General features: G+C 52.5%; 1 protein-coding gene across 1 annotated transcript in view; it reads right to left on the bottom strand.

Moving 5' to 3' along the window:
• Positions 1–19,762, bottom strand: part of CMIP (c-Maf inducing protein) — a 233,148-nt gene that overhangs the window by 40,668 nt on the left and 172,718 nt on the right. Inside the window, exons 4-7 of the mRNA XM_045796073.2 lie at positions 14,400–14,561; positions 9,673–9,714; positions 3,785–3,847; positions 596–676 (exon numbers count right to left, since the gene is read on the bottom strand). Coding sequence (XP_045652029.1) covers positions 596–676; positions 3,785–3,847; positions 9,673–9,714; positions 14,400–14,561 — 348 coding nt within the window. The remainder of the gene's footprint in view (positions 1–595; positions 677–3,784; positions 3,848–9,672; positions 9,715–14,399; positions 14,562–19,762) is intronic.

The raw sequence follows: 19,762 nt of genomic DNA, 5'->3' as shown, positions 1-19,762 counted from the left end.
GAATGTCCCTCAGCAGGGACGGGCCTGATGTTTCTCTCAGGATTAGATGGGGCCTGTGGGTTTGAGAGAAGAAGCTCCCAGAGGTATGGCACCCTTCTCCTCACACTGTAGCAGGGTGCTTGCCCTCACATGACTTGTCACTGCGGCTGCTGATCATGACCCGTGGGCCGCGGCCGTGGCTGCCTGTCAGGTTTCTCCATCATACGGTCACTCTTCTCCCCCTTTCCATACTGTGCCTATGGAAGGACACACTATGGACGGCTCCCACCGAAGACGTGAGGAGCTCCACTCCCCCTCCTTGAGGGCGGAGTGTCTGTAGACATTTGTGACTCTACACACGGGAAACTTCTCTCTTCTCCCCCAGCCATACTATTTTTGTTATTTTTACTGTGAAAAGATTTCTTTCCATTGCCTTAAGAGAAGAAAATAGAGCTAAGGAGGACAGGCTGCACGAACACCCGAACTTAAACAGAATCCCAATCCCAGTCCCTGACTGTCAGGCCAGCCAACCCTGTGCCCCAAATCTTTGGGGAATGGCGAAAGGCTGGGGAAAAATGATGGACTGCTTTGCAGTCGGGGTGTCAGGGGAACTCACCATGTTATGCTTGAGGATTCTCTGGACCACGGGAGTGAACACTTCGATGACCACCATGGACCGGGGCCGCTCTCTGCAGTGCTGGGGAGACAGAAGGGCACAGTCAGCAATGAGCCTGGCAGGGTCTGGCCAGAGCGGATGGGGCCTCTGGAAGTCCAGACCTGGCCTGTGGCTCTTGAAGTCTAAGACTGTGGGGCGCCTTGGTGGCTCAGTCAGTGAAATGTCTGACTCAGTTCAGGTCATGATCCCAGGGTCTTGGGATCAAGCCCCGCATTGGGCTCCATGCTCAGCGGGGAGTCTGTCTCTCCTTCTCCCTCTGCCTCTCCCCCAGAACATGCCTCTCTTGCTTTCTCTAATTTAATCTCTGAAGATTAAATCAAATCTTTAAAAAAAATAATAAAGGCCGAGATTGTATCAGATGGTACAGACAGGCGTCCATTTGGACAGGCCCATATTTACTCCAGTGACACTTTGCAGCACTGAGACTCAAGAGTGCCTGGTCTAACAGAGCGGTCTCTTAAAAAATGGGTGCAAGAATGCCAGTTTAGTGTCTGGACACCAGAATCTTGAAAGTTCTCTGGCTTTTCAGCTGTTGGCTTTGATAGGTTGGTAGCACTCTGCAGGCCATCAAATGCACCTCTTAGATGTACTTTACTTCATCAGCGTGTTTTGTTTTTCACATTAAAATTGAGGGGTGCCTGGGTGGTTCAGTCAGTCGGGCATCTGTCAGCCTTCGGCTCAGGTCGTGATCCTGGGGTCCTGGGATCGAGCCCCATGTCGGGCTCCCTGCTCACTGGGGAGCCTGCTTCTCCTTCTCCCTCAGCCGCTCCCCCTGTTCATGCTCTCTCTCTCTCTAATAAATAAATAAAATCTTTTCAAATTGAAATTGAAGGTCTTTGGGTGGAACAGATGAGGCCCCACCATGCCAACACGTTTATAACCTGCCTGGGCCTGAAGGTGCTGGGTTTCTAACCCCTGGATGAGGACCCTGAACTTGGGATATCAGGAATCAGGGCTTTCCTGGGAAAACCAAATTCAATAAACGTTCCTCACATCTTAGGGACCTGGTTTAGAAATCTGGCTGATGAGGCTCGCAGGCATGTCCAGTGAGCCGGCCCAGGGTGGACCCAGTGGGGGCGGTTTCATTCCCCTCGAGCTCTCCTCTCTGGGCAGGCCGGCCTTGTGGGTGAGGCACTGAGGCTGGGACTCCGACCCCCAGAGGGAAAACAGCCTGAGGGCTCACGAGCCCCCCTAGGCTGGGACCCCTCCCTCCAAAGGACAGGGCAGCCCTCTATTTCAGGACCAATTGGAGTTCTATCAGGAAACGCCAAAAAGAATGGTTTCTTCTTCTTCTTTTTTTTTTTTTAAAAGATTTTATTTATTTATTTGACAGAGATAGAGACAGCCAGCGAGAGAGGGAACACAAGCAGGGGGAGTGGGAGAGGAAGAAGCAGGCTCATAGCGGAGGAGCCCGATGTGGGGCTCGATCCCATAACGCCAGGATCACGCCCTGAGCCGAAGGCAGACGCTTAACCGCTGTGTCACCCAGGCGCCCCAAGAATGGTTTCTTCTACATCACTAGTTTTCACTCCGTGCTACCAGGAACCCCCAGATATGATCTACTTTGAACGAAGGTCCACTGTTTTAGAACGATAGTCTGAAAACCATGAAATCTGGGAGAAATCATACAGCTTGAGAGGAGAACAAGGAACAGAGCTGGATGAAATCGGACAAAATATTGAGAGAGGAGAGGACGTGCTGTGATCAGTAAGGGAGCCACTGGCCATCCTCTCAGGAGCCCAAGCACTGGGATATAGGACCCCATTCTGCTCCAGGCATGACGCCCCCAGGTGCTGGGGGCCAAGAAGGCCTGTTTAATTGTCTTTAGTCTCACCGAAGCCCCGAGGAGGAAGGGGCCTCGATTTGGCACAGAAGCCTGATGCCTGTGCAGGCACGCTCCTGCAACACACACACACACACACACACACACACACACACACACGTACACGCACACGTGCAGGCTCAGTTGGACGCTCAGGTGCTCACTGCTTGGCCCAGAGGGCACACATTTGCCACGTGCCCGTCCACGCACATTGAGAACGCACTTGGGCACTTGGGGCCGGCAGGCTGAGCCCACCCTCTGCTCTGTGGGTTGCCAGAAAAGGTCTGCTGATGGAGAGACTGGGCCAAAGGGGCTACTGCGACCCTGTCTCTGTAATCTCTAAAGCTCCTGCCCCCTGACAAACAGACAGAGCATGCTCTCTGAGCGGGGTCCAGATGCAATAAGGGCACCACAGTCCTCTTTCCTCCAGATACCACTGGGCCTCCCAGGTGCCTGCTTTGCCAGGCCACGTGCTTGTCTCGCTGGTGGACAGTCCACAACACCCCCCCCCCCCGCCAAGGACAGTATATGGCTGTGGAAGGAGCCAGGGAGGGAAGGAGCGTGAGTGAAGTGAGTCAGCAGGTGCTAGAGCAGAGAGCGTTGGGGTAGCAGCAAACCTAGGCCCTGCGTCTCTCCAAGGACATCAAATCATTACATTAAAAAAAAAAAAAAATCACACAGCAAAGAACAAAACAGGATTGCATGCTGGTTCCCCAGACTGCTGAAGTGTGCTTTCAGAGTGAGGGATGACTGGTCCCCGACATGCCCTGGGCACGTTGCGTGTAAATCCCACTGAAAGCCTGGCTCTGGGTCCAAGGGAGTGGATGGCCTGCTCTGTGGCTCCTCCCAGCTAACCTGGCATCCCCTGCCTGCTTTCCTTGTTCAGGAAAAGCCCCATGGCTGTGCCCCACTGTGGGCCAGCCGGTGCTCAGAGGAGCCATGGCTAATAATAAACCAGCTCTGACGTCAGGAACCCAGAAAATCTGCTACAAATTTCTCCCAAGGCAGCTACAAAGATATTCCAAGGAAAAGCTGGACGCTCCTCCCTGACCCACTGGTTTGGACCCTGGGCTTTGCTTATCACCTGTCTGGCAGAGAGAGAGAGAGTTCTAACTCTAAGAATGGGCTGCCTGGCTTGCTTTCTGGTTCTGTCTGGGGCCCTGACCCAGGTCGGGGAAGCCTCGGTTTTCAGCAAATGATGCAAAGCCAACCCCCAGCAACACACACACACACACACACACACACACACACACACACAGAGGCCGGCTGCCTCCTGCAAACACAGCCCCATTTCGGTCATGCCATACCTTGCAAAAGAATTCACAGAGATCTGGTGGTGGATGGTTGTTTTCCAGCAAAGGAGCAATTGCCTGAAAGACAACGAATAAATGTCAGCTGGAATCTCTAGAAAGGAATCCTACCGGGGCCGGGGGGGCTCATGGCACCCACTGAGAAGCTGATAAAAGCTCTGGGCTGCCCTCCAGGAAGATACACCCCTACAGTGGTGCGTGTGACTTCAGGGGCTCCGGGCCTGCTGACATCCGTCCACGTCCCCCTCAGGTCAACAGTCCCCGACTATGGGGCAGGATAGGAGAGTGGCTCTGAGCCCAGGCACTGGGGGCAGAGTCCTGGGTGCGAGTTCTAGTCCTGGCGCTTACTACAGCGTAACTGTTAGAACAAGTTATTTCCTCTCTCTTAACGCCTGAGTTCCCACCTGGAAAGCGGAGCAGAGAGAGTCACTGGAAGAGCAGGAGGGAGGGCTTCCCAGCCTTGCCCTGTTACCATCTGGGGCCAGTTGCTCCTGTCCCTTGCGGGGTGTGTAGCAGTGACCTTGTTCTCAACCGATGGGATGCCCGTAGCAAGCCTCAGCCAGTTGTGACAATCAAAAAGCCTCCTGACACGCTTTATTTTATATTAATGGAGGTGAGAATAGCTAACGCCCCTCGAGTTCATGTCTCAGCAAGTCTTCCTAGGCTAGCTGTACAATCCTTACTGGTTCTCACTGCCATTCCCGTACAAGGTTCCCGTGGCCCGAATGACGTCTGAGTCTTGATTTTTCTTCCCCCTCTCATGATCTCTGTTTTAATGATTGTGCTAAAGTTCAGATTCAGATAAAATATTTGAACAATTGAAAAGAAATGTGTCCAGACATTGCCAAATGCCTCATGGGGGGCAAAACTGTACCCAATTGAGGACCCTTGGTATAAAGTCTGAAATAGGGCCAGCTCTCCATAAATGTTAGTTACTGGATGGTTAATGCCTATGTGAAGTTCACTCATGTTCCCGTCTGCCACACTGGGCACAAGATTAACAAAGAGGAGACCCGGGACCCAGCACCAAGCCTGCCAGGCTGTGTGACCTTGAGTGAGCAACTCAACCTCCCTGCGCATTAGTCTTCTAGCCTACAAAATGGGTAGAACTAGAGTGATTCACAAGGTTGTTGGGGGGATTTGATAAAAGAAAACTGTAGAAGCTTTGAAGCCTCAGCCTCAGGATAAGCCCAGTACCCGGAGCACAGCATGTCACTGCCACTATCACAGCAGGGGCTGCCCTGGGCTGTACCCGACGCAGCAGCAAGGGCTGGCGATTCTGCCCGACTCCCAGGAGGGCTCTGTGAGGACAAGGAGGCTCTCCCCATCACCACGGCCCAGACCCTGCCTGCTCGATTTCAGAGGGTCTCGGTGATCTGTTCCCTGCAGCGATGCCTTTGGATATGGGGAGGGACCACTCGGCAAGGCCTTCCACTGGGCTGGGGACCATCAGGGAAAGGAAGCATCGCTGGATGCCAAGAAGAGATGAGCACTTAGGCGAATGCACCTCTGTGAAGGAGATCAGTGATACTGAGGGCTGCTCTGTAGCACCGCCAACAAGGCCGACCACGAGCCCAGGGTCTCACCTGTCTAGGGCATCACCGTCCACCACGGTGGCCACTGGTGCAGGCCACCCTTCCAATTTCAACGGACAGGAAAGAAACGATTTTAAGTGAAATAAAATAAAAAATGGGAATGTGGTTCCTCTGTCACACAAACCACATTTCAAGTGCTCAGGGGTCCCACGAAGCCAGCAGCCACTGTACCAGGCAGAGCAGACAGAGGATACCTCTGTCGGTGCAGAATGCTCCCCCAGACAGTGTGGGTTGGGGGTGCTGCGTGCCACACAGTCCCCCTCCAGCCCCAGGGACCCAAAATGACACGGGTGATAGTGACAGAGCAACAGGCACATCCACACTAGCTGGTGCTGCCCTGGGAGCTGTCCACGCTGGGCTCGGTGCTACCCGTGGCATGGCGTAATCCTCCCTGTGAGTTGGGAGGTTGGGTGTGAGTCCCGCCCCTTTCCTCAGAGAGCGGAAGTCTGCGGCCCAGGGTCTCACCGTCAGAACACGGCGGAGCCTGAATTTGAACCCACGTCTGACTCGGGAGCCTGAGCTGTTCACCACGCTACTTCTCAGTCCCGGCCCTCCATATGCCGAAGCAACAAATAACCCCGTCTGGTGACAACAAGCGCAGGGAAGGAGACATGGGGCAATGAAAGACAACGGAACAACTGGCAGGAGCCTGGCCCACGGTTCTGGCTCTGCACGTGCACGTTCAGAAGTTCAGTGCTTAGCGCGCTGTGTGGGGATCCCCTGCGGCCACCTGGCCAGCCCTCCCTCTGCTAGTCCGGCTGCAGCTGGGGCCGTGGGACAGGGTGACTGCCCCCAGCCGGCTCTGTTCCCCAGACCCAGATCTTGGACCAGCTCTGGGAGGAGGAACCACGTGCAGGATGGAGCCCCTTCACTCATGCTGGGCCCCTCTTTCTCGAGAACGAGTCAAGGAATAAAGGAGTGGGAAGGATTGAAGTGCCCAGAGTGGGTGTCAGGCATGGGTTCTGTGCTTCCATGCTATTATCTCTCGTGCTTCCATGCTATTATCTCATTCGGTCCTCATGACAACTCTGTGAGGTCAAGCGGGAGTTATTCTCATTTGTACAGATGAAGAGACAGAGGGTCGGGGAGGTTACAAGGTCTGCCCTCGTCACAGAGTTATGATCATTTTAAAAGGTATGATTAATTAAAAAGAGCTTATATTTCTGTGGACTCTTTCTATAAGTCCTCTGCTGAGAATGTTAGGTACATGAGCTCACTGAACCTTCCCAGGAGCCCTGTAAGAATGGCACTGTTGCCATACCCATTTCATAGATGAGGAGACTGAGCCTTAGGATGTCAAGTTAGCTGAAAACAATCTGAATGGCCATCTGGCTAAATAAAAATATTCTAGAGCCAGTAGAAAGTATCCAGTGGGCTAGCGGTCCTCAACCAGGGTTGACTTTGCCTCCCAGGGGATGTTGGCTTGTCTGGAGACATATTTTTGATATCACGACAGGGAAGGGCCACTGGCATCTAGTGGGTTGAGCAGGGATGCTGTTCAACATTCCACAATGCTCAGGGCAGGCCCCCCAGAAGGAACGATTCATTCCCAAATGCCACAGGTACCGCGGCTAGAAACCGTGGGGCGACAGGCACGAAGACACTTAAAAGCATCCCTAAGATGTCTTACATGAAAGAACCATGGAACAGCCCACCTAGCACCACATCATTAAGGCTGAAAACAAGAAATAAAAACGCAACTGTATCCGTGTGGGTTTGTCACTACCTGAAAACCGCCAGAAGCTGTCTCTGATGAGGACACTAGGATGGGGAGACATCTTTTTTTCTTTCTTTATTCTAATGAAATTATTTTCATGGAATACTTGTACAAGTATTTTTAAAGAATATCTTAAAGATATTTTCAATACAGTAAAATTGAAGTTCTCCCGCTACCTGCCCAAGGTCACAGCTAGTGTTGGGTGGGCCCAGGGTCTACACCGGCTCGAAACTTGAGCTCACGTGGAGCTTCAAGCCCACCCTCTTCACCAGCACGTGGGACAGCAGCTGGGGTCTGGGCTCCAGGTCCACGCAGGTCACTGGTTACCAGCCACAACCAGGTATGGCACAGATAGATGTCCGACCCCTGACGGACCAAATAAAACCCACTCAAGTTACTTGGGAAAGCATTTCTGAAAAATAAGCACATTAAAAACATACCAAGCCCCGCTGGGAGAAGACTCATTGCTAACTGGTCAAATCAGATCATGTAATTTCTGGACCGAAAGGAGGCTCCCCAATAATGGTAAGGGCACTGGTAGTAAAGAGCACTGAAGGGAGGCTGGAAAATGCAGGGCTGAGGCGCAGACCTCAGATCAAATTCTTCTCTGTTCTCGGCATGTCTGTTTAGCAGGGGAGCTCAGCTCAGTCCAATTAAGGGGTCAGCCCCGCCAGAGTAGCTGGATAAAAGCAGCCTGGATCATTCAGATCAAAATTCCTTTCCGAGGCTCATCCCCAGTCCAAAGCCCTCACCCTTTGTTCAGAGCTGAAGAGCACGGTGGGACCCACAGGTAGTGCCAGCATGGAGAGGAAGATGCCACCTCCTTCCCTGCACCCACGTCCCCGCCTGCTTCTCTGCCAGCCAGTCTTACTGCTCTGCCTTTCTCATGCCCTCTCCCTGGACTGCCTTTCCCTGAAGCACTCCTACCCCTCCTTTAAGATCCAGTTCGCTCACCTCCACCTGGAAGCCCTCCGTCTTCCTCCTCCCAGCACCCTCACTGGCAGTGGATGTTAGGTGTCTGCCCTCTGGGCTCCCCTAACACTCCAAACAAATCTCAACCCCTGACCATGTTATCACTTGATTATCTGTCCACTTGCCAGGCTCTTCCACCACACAGTGAATCTCTCCATAGCAGCGCTAGGTCTGTGAAACAGAGACTAGTATTTGGACATACTTGTCCTCATGTCAACAAAAGTTTGCAAAATCAATTTATTAATTAATAGTATACCAGAGAAAGGTGGTGGTGGGGAGTGGGGGCACCCAGCTTGACAATCACCCTGTTCTGGCAAGAGAAGGCACTGAGTGGTTAGAGTGGAGCACAGGAAAAAAAAAACAACAAAAACAAAAAACAAACCTTCTCTATCTTTGGCAAATTCCCATTGAGCACCTACTATGTGCCTGGCACTGTAGGTGGGGCTCCACAGAGGCTGCTGCCTTTACTCTCCATAATACATCGCCTAGGACCCACCTCCTTTGGTACCCACAGGCCCCAGCTGGGGTGAGGAGGGTGATTCTCCAGGCTGGGCTTGCCAGGGCCAAGGGGGTGGGCCCACGAAACCTTTATTTGGCTCAGAGGGGCACGGAGTCTGGCATCTTGCCCTTGTTTCAAAGGCTGTAGCCATAGGACCTCTGGGGCAGGTGAATGTCCTTTCTGGGCACATAAGGCTTTGCTTCTCACTTCTATCTCAAGTTCTGCCTCCCTACTTCCCACTTTCTTATACTTCACACTCCAGCAATGCTGAAGCTTCCAGAATATACTGCGTTGTGTTACATCTCTATGCATGTTTTGTTTCCTCTCTTTGGAATGCCTTTACTCTCTTTTGCTATCTGGCAAACTCCTATTGATGCTTCAAAACCCAGTTCAGGCATCACTGCCTCCAGGAAGCACCATGGCTTCTTTCCCAGGTGAGTTTATCACTCTCTGTTTGTGCGGTGAGCTCATTTGTCTTCCTCCGATAGATGACAAACTCCTTGGGAGCAGGGTCTGTCTTCATTACCTATGGATTCAAACACGGCACAATGCCTGGCACCCAGCAGGTGCAACTTCATTTCTCTCTAGTGAGAGTCACATTTCAGAGCTTCAAATCACCCAGGAAGATATTTTACGCCAAAGAGGCTTACATCATAGTCAAGTCCCAGAAAATATGACCTCACTTTGCGTATCAGAGAGAATTAAATCCAGGTTCTACACATGGATTAATGAGGAGATGTCCTGGGACAAGAACGAGAACACTTACCTCTCAGCTAATAGGGTTATGCCTCTGAATAAATTATATGCTCTCTTCCATCTACTGCCTTCAACTCCCCCCAGCACACTCAGGAAGGAGGAGGCAATGAAGACACATTTGCTATAAACCTTAAAGACTGATAATTATATCCCCCCTCCCCCATCAATTGGGGCTCTGAAATGTGCAAAGGCAGGAGGCAGACACGTCTGGCTTGACAGAAAAGACAAGACCGAGCAAGGTCACGATGCTGGTGGATTCCAGCTGCTTCGAGAAGTCACTCAGACTAGGGGAAGGACCGTGGGCACCAGGAGGTGGACAGAGGGAAAGGGATCTTGAGAGACTTACCACAATGATGTTCTCATGCTCCTGGGTAGTCAAGTTTGTGTTCTAAGGGAGTGAGTGGAGAGTACAGGAGGAAGACAAAACAAAACAAAAAAAACACAATATTAATAAAATGGAACACTTGTATCTCAAAGGTCCAAACAGTTTAAAATGCTTTTAGCCTCTCAGAGTGAAGGTGTTGCTTTTTCTTTTTTTTTTTTTTTTAAGATTTTATTTATTTATTCGACAGAGATAGAGACAGCCAGCGAGAGAGGGAGCACAAGCAGGGGGAGTGGGAGAGGAAGAAGCAGGCTCATAGTGGAGGAGCCTGATGTGGGGCTCGATCCCAGATCGCCGGGATCACGCCCTGAGCCGAAGGCAGATGCCCAACCGCTGTGCCACCCAGGCGCCCCGGTGTTGCTTTTTCTTAATTAAACAAATCAGAAAACCCTCCAAGGTTCGGCCTGGAAGGGAGAAAAGTATGGCTTTGGGGTGGTGGGGGGGGGGGCGGTGGTAGACACTGAGTTTTGAGTCCCAGTTTCACCCCTTGTGAGTTATGTGACCTTGGACCAGTCATTCCTCCTTGGTGAGACTCAGTTTCTTCTTCCATAAATGGGGATCCTCCATAGGCTTCTGTGACAGGATACACAGACAGGGCTTAACCCCGTGCTCCGTGCTGGTCACAGAGATGCCTCCGGGAAGCCAGAGGGCAGGTTCACAGTAAACACGGAAAGAGACAGACTTCTGAATTTCAGCCGTGTGCCAGATTGCCTTTAAGGCACAGCACATATATTATTTCAGTGGTTCTCCAACTGGGTTCCCAGGGAAGAATGGTGGTCCGTGAGCCAAACATGTTTTAGCTAAATTCCGAATTCTAGCAATTAACTTGCAGATATAATAGTAAGTTGAATGATTAAATTCGTTTCATTTTAGGGATTTTTTCTTCCCAATCTGGAATTTTCTCACCCAGTGGGTACCTGTTACCACTATCCTGTGAATACATGACTGACGAAAGGAATAAACACATGGAAACGAGAAATCATGGGAAAATCCAGAAACGGTCACTCTTGTCCTCTCCGCTAGTTCCATGGCGTGCTCCGTTTTATCTGTTTGTCTTGGTGGGCACAGGCTCTCACTGGTCTCCTTCAGATCTCCTAACAGAGCCACATCTGCCCCCTCATCACGTGCCGCCTCACTGGATAGTGACCTCAAAAGATCGATTGTTCCTGGGTTCTAGAAAGAGCCCCACCCTGTCCACCACCTGGCACTGGTTTAAGGACATCAGGATATCTAACGAGTTTACAACCAGCTGAATAAAAGCAAAGCCAGTGGGCCGTGAACATGCTTCTGTGTGGCTGCCTGAGGGGCGAGGACCACCATGGAACCCGGGCCAGCGTCTGTGCTCCTCAAGTCCCCAGGTTCCCATGGAGACAGCCTGGCCCTCAGTGCTCAGAATCCAGGAACACAGAGAAGGTGGAAGGATGTTTCTTGGATTCCAAAGGCTTTTTCTTTTTGTGGATGTTGGTAGAGTTTAAGGAGCCCGTTTGTGGCAGATATTAAACATCAGTGATTTTTCTGATGGAAGGCTTCGATCTTTCCTTATGACTGACGACAAGCTCACTATGCCTCAGGCTGTGAGTATACTTCATAACCCTCATACCACCCATTTCTTTCTTACAGTGGTTCTCCTCCTCTCCCATCGACAGATGAGCTACCCGAGCCTCAAGAGGTGCAGCTGCTTGCCCGGGAGCACGGGAAAGAGATGGTGGGGTGGGGGTTTGACCACTGTCTGCCCTGATGCCAACATCCGCATCTCTAGCTACTGAGCTCTGGTGTGCAGCTCAAGCAAGGGGCTGTTCCAGCCCTCAGGCTGCGGCGGACGGCTCTGAAGGGCCCGGCCTGCTCCTCACCGCACCTGTGCACCTTCCCACGAAGGGCACAGGTCCCGATTCCTTTGTCCCAATCGCTGGAGGCAGCCTGTGCCACTCTGCAGGGACACTTCTCTCCACCCTGGGTGGAGAGCACTCACTAACAGCCAATGCATCCCAGGGGACACGGGCACCCTAAACTGAGTGGCCACTCCAGACACTCAACAAAGACCTGGGAGGTCAGGGATGCGGCTTTGTTTGGCCAGTGGATGGGACAGTCCTTTCTCAGAACCAAGGTCTCCCTCCTCCCCCTCCCTCGCTCCCTTCCTCGGGATCCTGCCCACCTTCTGGTTGGTTTGGGGACACCTGGAGCCTCCCAGAAGGAGACCCTGGGAACAACCTGAGTAAAGAGAACACACAAATAATCTAGGCCATATGTTCTAAACAAAAAAGGGAAAGCAGAAGGAAGGATTTGTTTTTCCACCCACCCCTCTAGACCCTTCCGCTGAGAATGCTCAAGGTCAAGATCAAAACCATCTCCCATGACAACAAAAATGTAACCATTTATCAAGTGCTCCCTGTGTATCAGGCACAGGGCCAGGTGCTTTGCACGTAGTCGAGCACCCGACCCTTAATTCTATGAAATGGGTGCTCATCTTTACCCCCAACTCACAGATGAAATACTGCGAGACCTAGTAAGTTGTCCAAGGCCAGTTAGCACCTGAAGGGTAGAATCAGGGTCTTCTGCTTCTACAACAGCCGTTCTCAACCACGGTGTCCCACACGGCTGGGGCGCCCCCCTCCCTAGAAAGTCTCTACCCATTTATGTTACATCTATGCACAAGAGCGTGAGCTTGCCAATAAGACAGACCTGGGCGTGGATCCTGGCCCACCACTTATCCTCTCCAGCCTCTGTTTACTCGTCTGTACATTTTAGGACTTACCTCACAGGGTCCCTGGAGAAATGTAAAGTATTAGCTCCAAGTGCGTGCCAAAGAGGTGGTCACAGAGCATGTGCTCAAAAACCATGTCACTCAAAGAGGTGCTGAGCCTTCCTCGAGGGACTGCTGCCTGGCCTGCAGTCCCAGCTCTGTCCCTCACCAAATGGCAGCACTGTCTGTCAGGGTGAATGACAGTGACCCCTTGCCTGACACACAGTAGGTACACAGCAGATGCAAGCTGCTTCCTTTTTTCTTTCCCCTTTAAATGCCTTTGTCTTTCCACCCTAGTGCTTGGGGATCAGAAGATTTTTAAAACCTCAGCCTGAGAAGTGATGCAAAGGCCCAGGGGCACGTGGTCTATGAAACATGTAAGACGGAAATAAATGCTGCCAGAGGTTGCCGACAGTGCCCACCTGCTGCCTTCCCTGTCGTCCTGACAGCAGGCCTGATCTAATGATAGTGTGACGGTAGAGTGGGGACTGGTGGGGCAGAAGGGGTGGGCGATGTGGCCTTGCAGTGAGAGCGAGGGAGCCCTAAGGGGAATTTCCAGCCCCACCGCTTGCTCAGCAGGTCCCTCAGTGTCTCGGGGGACTGTATAATGGAGACAGCAAGGCCCAGCTGTCTAGGGCGGATGTACTACCCGTGTCATATGCACGGCACCTGACACCTGCTGGCACACGGCAGGTGTTCACTGACGGTGAGCAGCCAGGCCAGGCTCAGGCTGGGAAGCCAGGATGTAATGCTGGGTATACAGCCCCTGGCCTGGTCTCAAATTCCAGACTTTGACTGTGATTCATTTCAAAGCCTGAGTCTTTGCTTTTCTGTGAAATGAAGCTGTCTCATACCCAAAGGCATGGCCCCTCTACCTGCGACCATCTTTACCGCCCAACTTCTACTTCTTGCCCCCACTTGCTTCCAGGGCAAGGGACCCTCTCTTCAGCAGACATGGAAGGCCTGGGCCAGTTTCCTGGACTGACCGGCAGCAACCAGCCTGGGTCCACAGAGGAAGGGGTGGTTCTAGGCAGCAAGGAGCTTGTGTGGACTCAGAGGGGCATCTAGAAGCTACCCAGGGAACTGGGCGTGCCAGGAGAGCGGGGGCCTGTCCCAGGGGAGGGGGACAGAAGCATCACTCCGGTGGCCATGCAGAGTTTAAATCAGGAGTCGTCAACGCCAGCGTCTCCAGGGGGCCAGGCAGGCAAACAAATGAGACAAGCGTTAGTATCTGGGAAGCGCGGAGAAGATGGCTGGGACAGAGTCAACAGTGCATTTCCAAGCAGCTGCCATCTCCCCACCAACAGCGGAACCGACTCTGACTGTGCCCCTGCTGGAACATGGGCTCCAGGAGGACAGGGGCTGGTCCAGGACAGTGTCCGGCATGGCACACACCCTAGTGTGGGGTCACCTGGCAAAGCAGAGTAGTGCTAGCTGTAAGCTGCTGTCAGCAAGCTATTGCTGCCTGGGCCCCTGGAGCTGATACAGGCCAGGGCAGAGGGAGGATGGAGCCGGGCCAGGATGGCTGGCCCCAATGCCGAGGGGTGGGGGGACGCGTGGTCTGGGGGCTTCAACGATGTGCTCTGGCTTGGGGACGAACGGGAAAATTCTGAAATTCGCTGTCACCATCATCTCCACCAGCCCAGTCTCAGGCCCAAGACCAGTCCCCCCACGTTCAGTGGTGGGGCATGGCAGGGCGGCAACAACCGCCCCTTCACCCCTGCCACACCCCTGGGGGCTGCTCGGCTGCAGGCCCTGGGAACAGATCTCCTTCTCGGCTCCCTCAGGCTGCTGGGGGCCACTGCTCACCTCCTTGGGCAATGGGGAGACAGTACAAACTCGGGTCCAGTTCTGCTGCTGGCTACGGGGTTGTGCTCAGCAGAGGGAAAGAAAAAAAACTGAAAGGCGGGGGTGGAGGGGTGTGCAAAATCAAGCGGGAGGAATGTCTTACCTCTGAGAGCAGTTTTGAGACAATTTCCAGTGGGGCTTGGTTGATGGAGTCATCCTGCAGGGGGGACGTCAGGGCCATGTCCACCAGAGTTCGGATCTCCTTCAACACCACTTCCCAACGGCTGGGGTTACTCAGGACTTTCTTATATTTGTAAATCTTTTTCTGGTTGGGAGAGAGGAAACACAGACATGTTATTGACATGCTGATGGCGGAAGATGCAAGATGATCAAAGAAACAGATACATTAGGATGTATAAACCCCAGGAAACTGTCGGTGTGGACCACTACCTCCTCGTAAGAAACGGCCTCCCAAAGAAAGGAAAGGTCCTGCCCAGAGTTACAGGCTATGCTTGCAAATAACCAGGCCTCCCGGACACCAGCCGAGAAATCTTCACACTGCTACCGACTTAGAAAAGAGTGAAGAGGTTTCTCTTTCAGATCACATCTGCCAAACGTATTTCCCAAGTATCCACACGCGGCCAGAGTGGGTGCGTTCAAGGGTCCACAGAGGGACCTTCTTTGAGTTAGAGGCACCTCTCATCCCGGTCCTGAGAGGCCCCCTTGGAGAGTGGAGTCCAGCTAAGAAAAAGGACAGGCAGGCTTGGGGAATCCAGCCAGGTGGAGACAAGCCCAGAGGGCCCCCAGGAAACTTGAAGGCAGTCTTCAGTTCCTGCTTGGTGAGTAAGACGAGCATTCTCACCTTTGCTCAGGGCAGCTTCCAAAGCTGGAGAGCACTGGGGCGAGGGCTGCTGTCTCCCGTGATGTGAGGCAGAGTTCCGCCTCTCTGACATCATGGAAACAGCAGCCCTCAGAAGGCGGAGGTCCCAGCCAAACTCCCTCCCGGCTCTGCAGCTGCCTGCCCCATTGCTGCCCTGGCTTGCTTGGGAGTCTCCCACTGGATGAACTCCTTCATTAAGTGCTCTGCTCCCTGGGGAAAACCTAAGTTTAGTGTCACCGTGCCAGCAGCCAGCTGGGGTGACAAGTCACAATCTCTGAGCCAGAGTCTGAATGAGGGAGGGGGGAGGGAGGAGGTCAGGGTCCCCCACTGGCCCCTGAAGCCGCCAGGGTCTCCCTGGCCATTTAGTTTCTGAGTTCAGAATTGCAAAGTGGTCTTGGAACCCAGGGTCTTCAAGGAAGTACCTGGGGGAACCCATTCCTTATCAACCTGAGTAGTTAACTATGCGGAGTGAGGCCTCGTGGTGGAACACAAGATAGACTAGAGTCAGTCCCAGTTCTCATCATAAAGCATATCACCTACTGAGCCTCAGTTTCCTTTTCTGTAAATCAGGCATGAAAATACTTTGCAGCCTCTTTCAGTGTATGACCTTTGTTAAGTTGTGGACCCATGCGGCCCACTCTCTGTATGGAGTCACATTCAAAGTCAAAGGCCACACAGAATAGACACTGGCAACAAAAAGGGAACCCAGATTCTTAACCCGTCTCTTCTGAGAAACTTTATGAGGACGAAACGGACAACCCACAGTATGCAAATAGGATCCCACTTTCTCTCTTGTTTTTTCCCAAACTCCATGATTTTCCAGAGTCTCTCACTTGCTAACATGCCCCATCGTCACCACCATCACTCACATAGCTAACTCACAGCAAAGTCTGTTTCCCCTCATCATCCCAGATCTTCTTCTTTTTTAAAAATTTATTTATTTGAGAGAGAGCGAGCACACAAGCAGGGGGAGTGGTAGAGGGAGAGGGAGAAGCAGACTCCCTGCTGAGCAGGGAGCCCGATGCAGAGCACAAACCCAGGACCCTAGAATCATGACCTGAGCTGAAGGCAGACACTTAACCGACTGAGCCACCCAGGGTGAGCCACCTTGAGGCCTCCCTGGGCCGGTAACCAGTCTCAGTCCCCGCCAGCCAGGAGCACGGCCACCTCCGCACTGCCTGGCCTGTGCAAACACAGAGTGCCCAAAGTCTAACGCCATGGAGACACTTCCCAAGGCAAGAACCCGATCCATCCCAGAAGATGAATGCTCCTTTGAGTCCTAGACATGGTGGTTTTGTTCCATACCCAGAGAATTGCTTTATTTTTAAATGACCACGAAATGGTCACAGAAACTCGCCATATATTAAGCCCCAAAGAAAACCACACGATTCACGTCCATGTCTTCCCACAGTAGATTCTAGAGTTGAATACGGCCTGAGCCGTAAGGGCCCTATCTTCTGATCAGCTGCAAGTTATTTACCTTTGAAAGAATAATGACTTCATTCTTTTTGTGAAAACGATGCCTGCTCTTTGTAAGAAATTTAAACCGTGCTGGAAAGCACAAAGAAGAGGATAAGTGAAAAAAGGCCTCAAAAATCCCACAACCTAGAAATAGCTATCATTAATCTTTGGTGAACATTGTTCCACCCAACCCTCACTGAAACTTTGCCAAATACAGCCAGTGTGTTGCGGGGGGAGGGGGGGAATGAGTGCTGTCCGCAGCTCCCCACACTCAGACATCACTGAGGCTCTGAGGCAGCAAGGTCCAGGCAAAACGGCCCACTGGGCAGCATCAGCCTCAGAGCTCACCGACACACCCCTCCTCACAGGGGAAGGACAACAGCTCTCTTGCGAGCACCCGAGCCCTTGCTTAACGGGCATCCCCCCAGGACCTGGAACCAGAAGGTCGCAGTGCTTGTGACAAGGGCCCATGCGTAATGAGCACACACTACGCACCAGGCACCATGCTGAGCACTTCTGGGCATCCCCTCGCTCCATCCTCAGGGTAACCCTGGGGCTGGGGACCAGCAATGGGCTAAGCAGCCCCCAGAGTACAGCCTAAGACAAAAACCCAAGTACAAACGGTTTCTTTATTTGTGAGGCGATGTAGGACACATGAGTGCAGGGTGGAGAGGAGAAGGCGGTCATTAACGGGGCACCACCAAGTATTATGACCACTGTGGGGCTGGCTGTGAATCCCGTGGGGACTCATGGAGACCATAATACACTGCCCCCTTCCCCCCACCAGGGAGCGAGGAAGCTGCAGCATTTACCCACCAACTCCCTGGACACTGCCATACTTCTGGCTGCCCTGTGCCCAGGACTAAGTGCTTCCATAGCGAGAAAAAACATGGCTCCAGGCAGTCACATGTGGTCCAGTGAGCAGCCTTCAGAGTGGAGTGGCTGAGGGGCACATCTGCAGTGTCTGCTACAGGACTCTAGTGTCTTGTTTACACACAGGACTCTCATGGCCAGAGAGGTGGCATGACTTGCCTAAGGCCACACAGCTAGAAAGGGACAATTCAGGAGTCAGAACTGGCTCTGGTTAATTCCAAAGGTGTCTCTCTGTCACATCTGTCAGGGCCAGTGCAGATAGTGGAGAGGAGGGATAGATTTGTCAAGATACATAGTGCTGAAGGGGGTCAAGAAAGCTTGGTGGCATACGGTGAGGGCCAGGACAAGTCCACGAGGCTTGCAGAGCCAGAGGCCAGGCAACCAGGGGGTGGAGAAGCTGCAGGAGATGCTAGTGGGAACAGCAGGTGGACAGTGGGGCTGTGAAATCATGGTGGTGGGGGGGGCGGCAGCTGGATCCCACCAGAGGCTCTAAGGTCTGGGACAGGGTAGCCACAGGGCAGAGGGAGGCCTGCCCAGGACCCACAGGGACCCACTCACTCTGCCTTGGGTGACAAATTAGCAGGTTTCATCCCAGGAACTCTGATGAGCTCATCTGGTGTTGAATCATCATGAGCCTCGGATGGGACGCCTCTGGAACCTGGCCCTTGGCTTTGCAGGATGGTCCTCTTGGTGGGCCCCTTCACCAGGAGAGGTGGGTGACCTCTTGCCATGTTTAGCGTGGACTCCACGGGCCACTGGATTCTCTTGGCAGGGGCCCTGGAATTCTCTGAGAGGGGCTTGAAACAGGGGTCTGGAAAGTGCGGCAGGGGGCCAAACCCAGCTCCCGGCTTCGTTTTGTGCAAGGAAGCCAAGAATGTTCTTAGGGGTTGTGAAGCAAAAAACCCCAAAGAACGTGGGACAGAAATTCAGTGTGGCCCACAAAGCCCCACCCAAATATTTGCTATCTGGTCCTTTTAGAGAAAAAGCTTGCCAACCCCCGGCTTTTCAAGGCAAAGCCAGTCTAGGAGCAAGTGTGCAGAAAGCTGCTCCAAATGGCGAGCCTCCAGGGAGATACCAGTTTAAACCACAAAGAGACACCACTTCACTCACACCAGGCGGGCTGTAACCAAAAAGACGATCCCGAGTGCTGGTGAGGACGTGGGGGACTGGGATCCGTGCTCACCGCTGATGGCACTGTGCGGGAGCACAGAGCCACCGGAGAACAGTCTGCTGGTTACTTAGAGCATGAAGCGTACATTTATCATATGATCCAGCAGTTCTGTTCTTAGAAATCTGCCCAAGAGAAATACAAACAGACTCCACATAGACATGGACATGGATGTCCATGGCACTGTTCGTCATAGCCTCAAACTGGAAACAACCCACATGTGAACAGGTAAGCAAAATGTGGTCCATCCAGACAATGGACTAGTATTTGCAGTAAAAAGGATGGATCTACTCACACAGGCTACAATATGGACGAAACTTATAAATGAGATGCTAAGTTAAAGAAGCCAGGAGCAAAACACGTCTTGTAGGATTCCTTTTACATGAGGTGTCTAGGAAAGGCAAATTTATAAAGACAGAAAGCGGAACAGTCATTGCCTGGGGCCGGGGGGGGGTGGCAACAGGGAAGAGACTGCGAACAGACACGAGGGCATCTTTCGGGATGATGGAAATATTCGAACACACGATCGTGATGATGGTTGTACTACTCTATGAAGTTGCTAAAGTCACTGAATCATACACTTGCAATTGGTGGATTTTAAGGTACGTAAATTATACTTCAATTAAAATGTTTAAGAAAAAAATCCCAACCTAAGCAGGCAGAGGGGGACATCAGACAAAACCAGAGATAGTACCACTTAGCGGTCAAGAGCACAGGTTTGCAACAGCAGACTTCAGTTCAAATCTAAGCTCTGCTTCATCCATCCACCTGTCCACCCACCCATCCACCTGTGTATCCATGTATCCCTCCATCCACCCATCCATCCAACCACTACCTATCTAACCATTCAACAAAAATGACCCAGAACCATCTCCTACAACGTGCCAAGCCCTGTGTTCGGCACTAAGGATCCCCACAGTGAGCAAAGCAGACAGGCCCCAAGTGCTCGTGGAACTCACGGTCTATTACTTGAACCCTAGTTGCCTCATCTGCGATGCGGGGTCGGACGGACGACGGCCCAAGGCTTCCGCGGCTCTTCCACAGGATAACATCTAGAAAGCGCCCGGCCCCCGTGCTGGTTAACCAGCAGCTCTCATTCTCGTCACCTACCAAGTCCTAGGAGTGAGTGGTCTAGAGCAGGCGG

This window comes from Ursus americanus, chromosome 21, assembly GCF_024610735.1.
Source record: "Ursus americanus isolate L20-20 chromosome 21, mUrsAme1.1.p, whole genome shotgun sequence".
NCBI classification, from domain to species: Eukaryota; Metazoa; Chordata; class Mammalia; order Carnivora; family Ursidae; genus Ursus; species Ursus americanus.
This window is presented reverse-complemented; position numbering and strand designations above follow the sequence as displayed.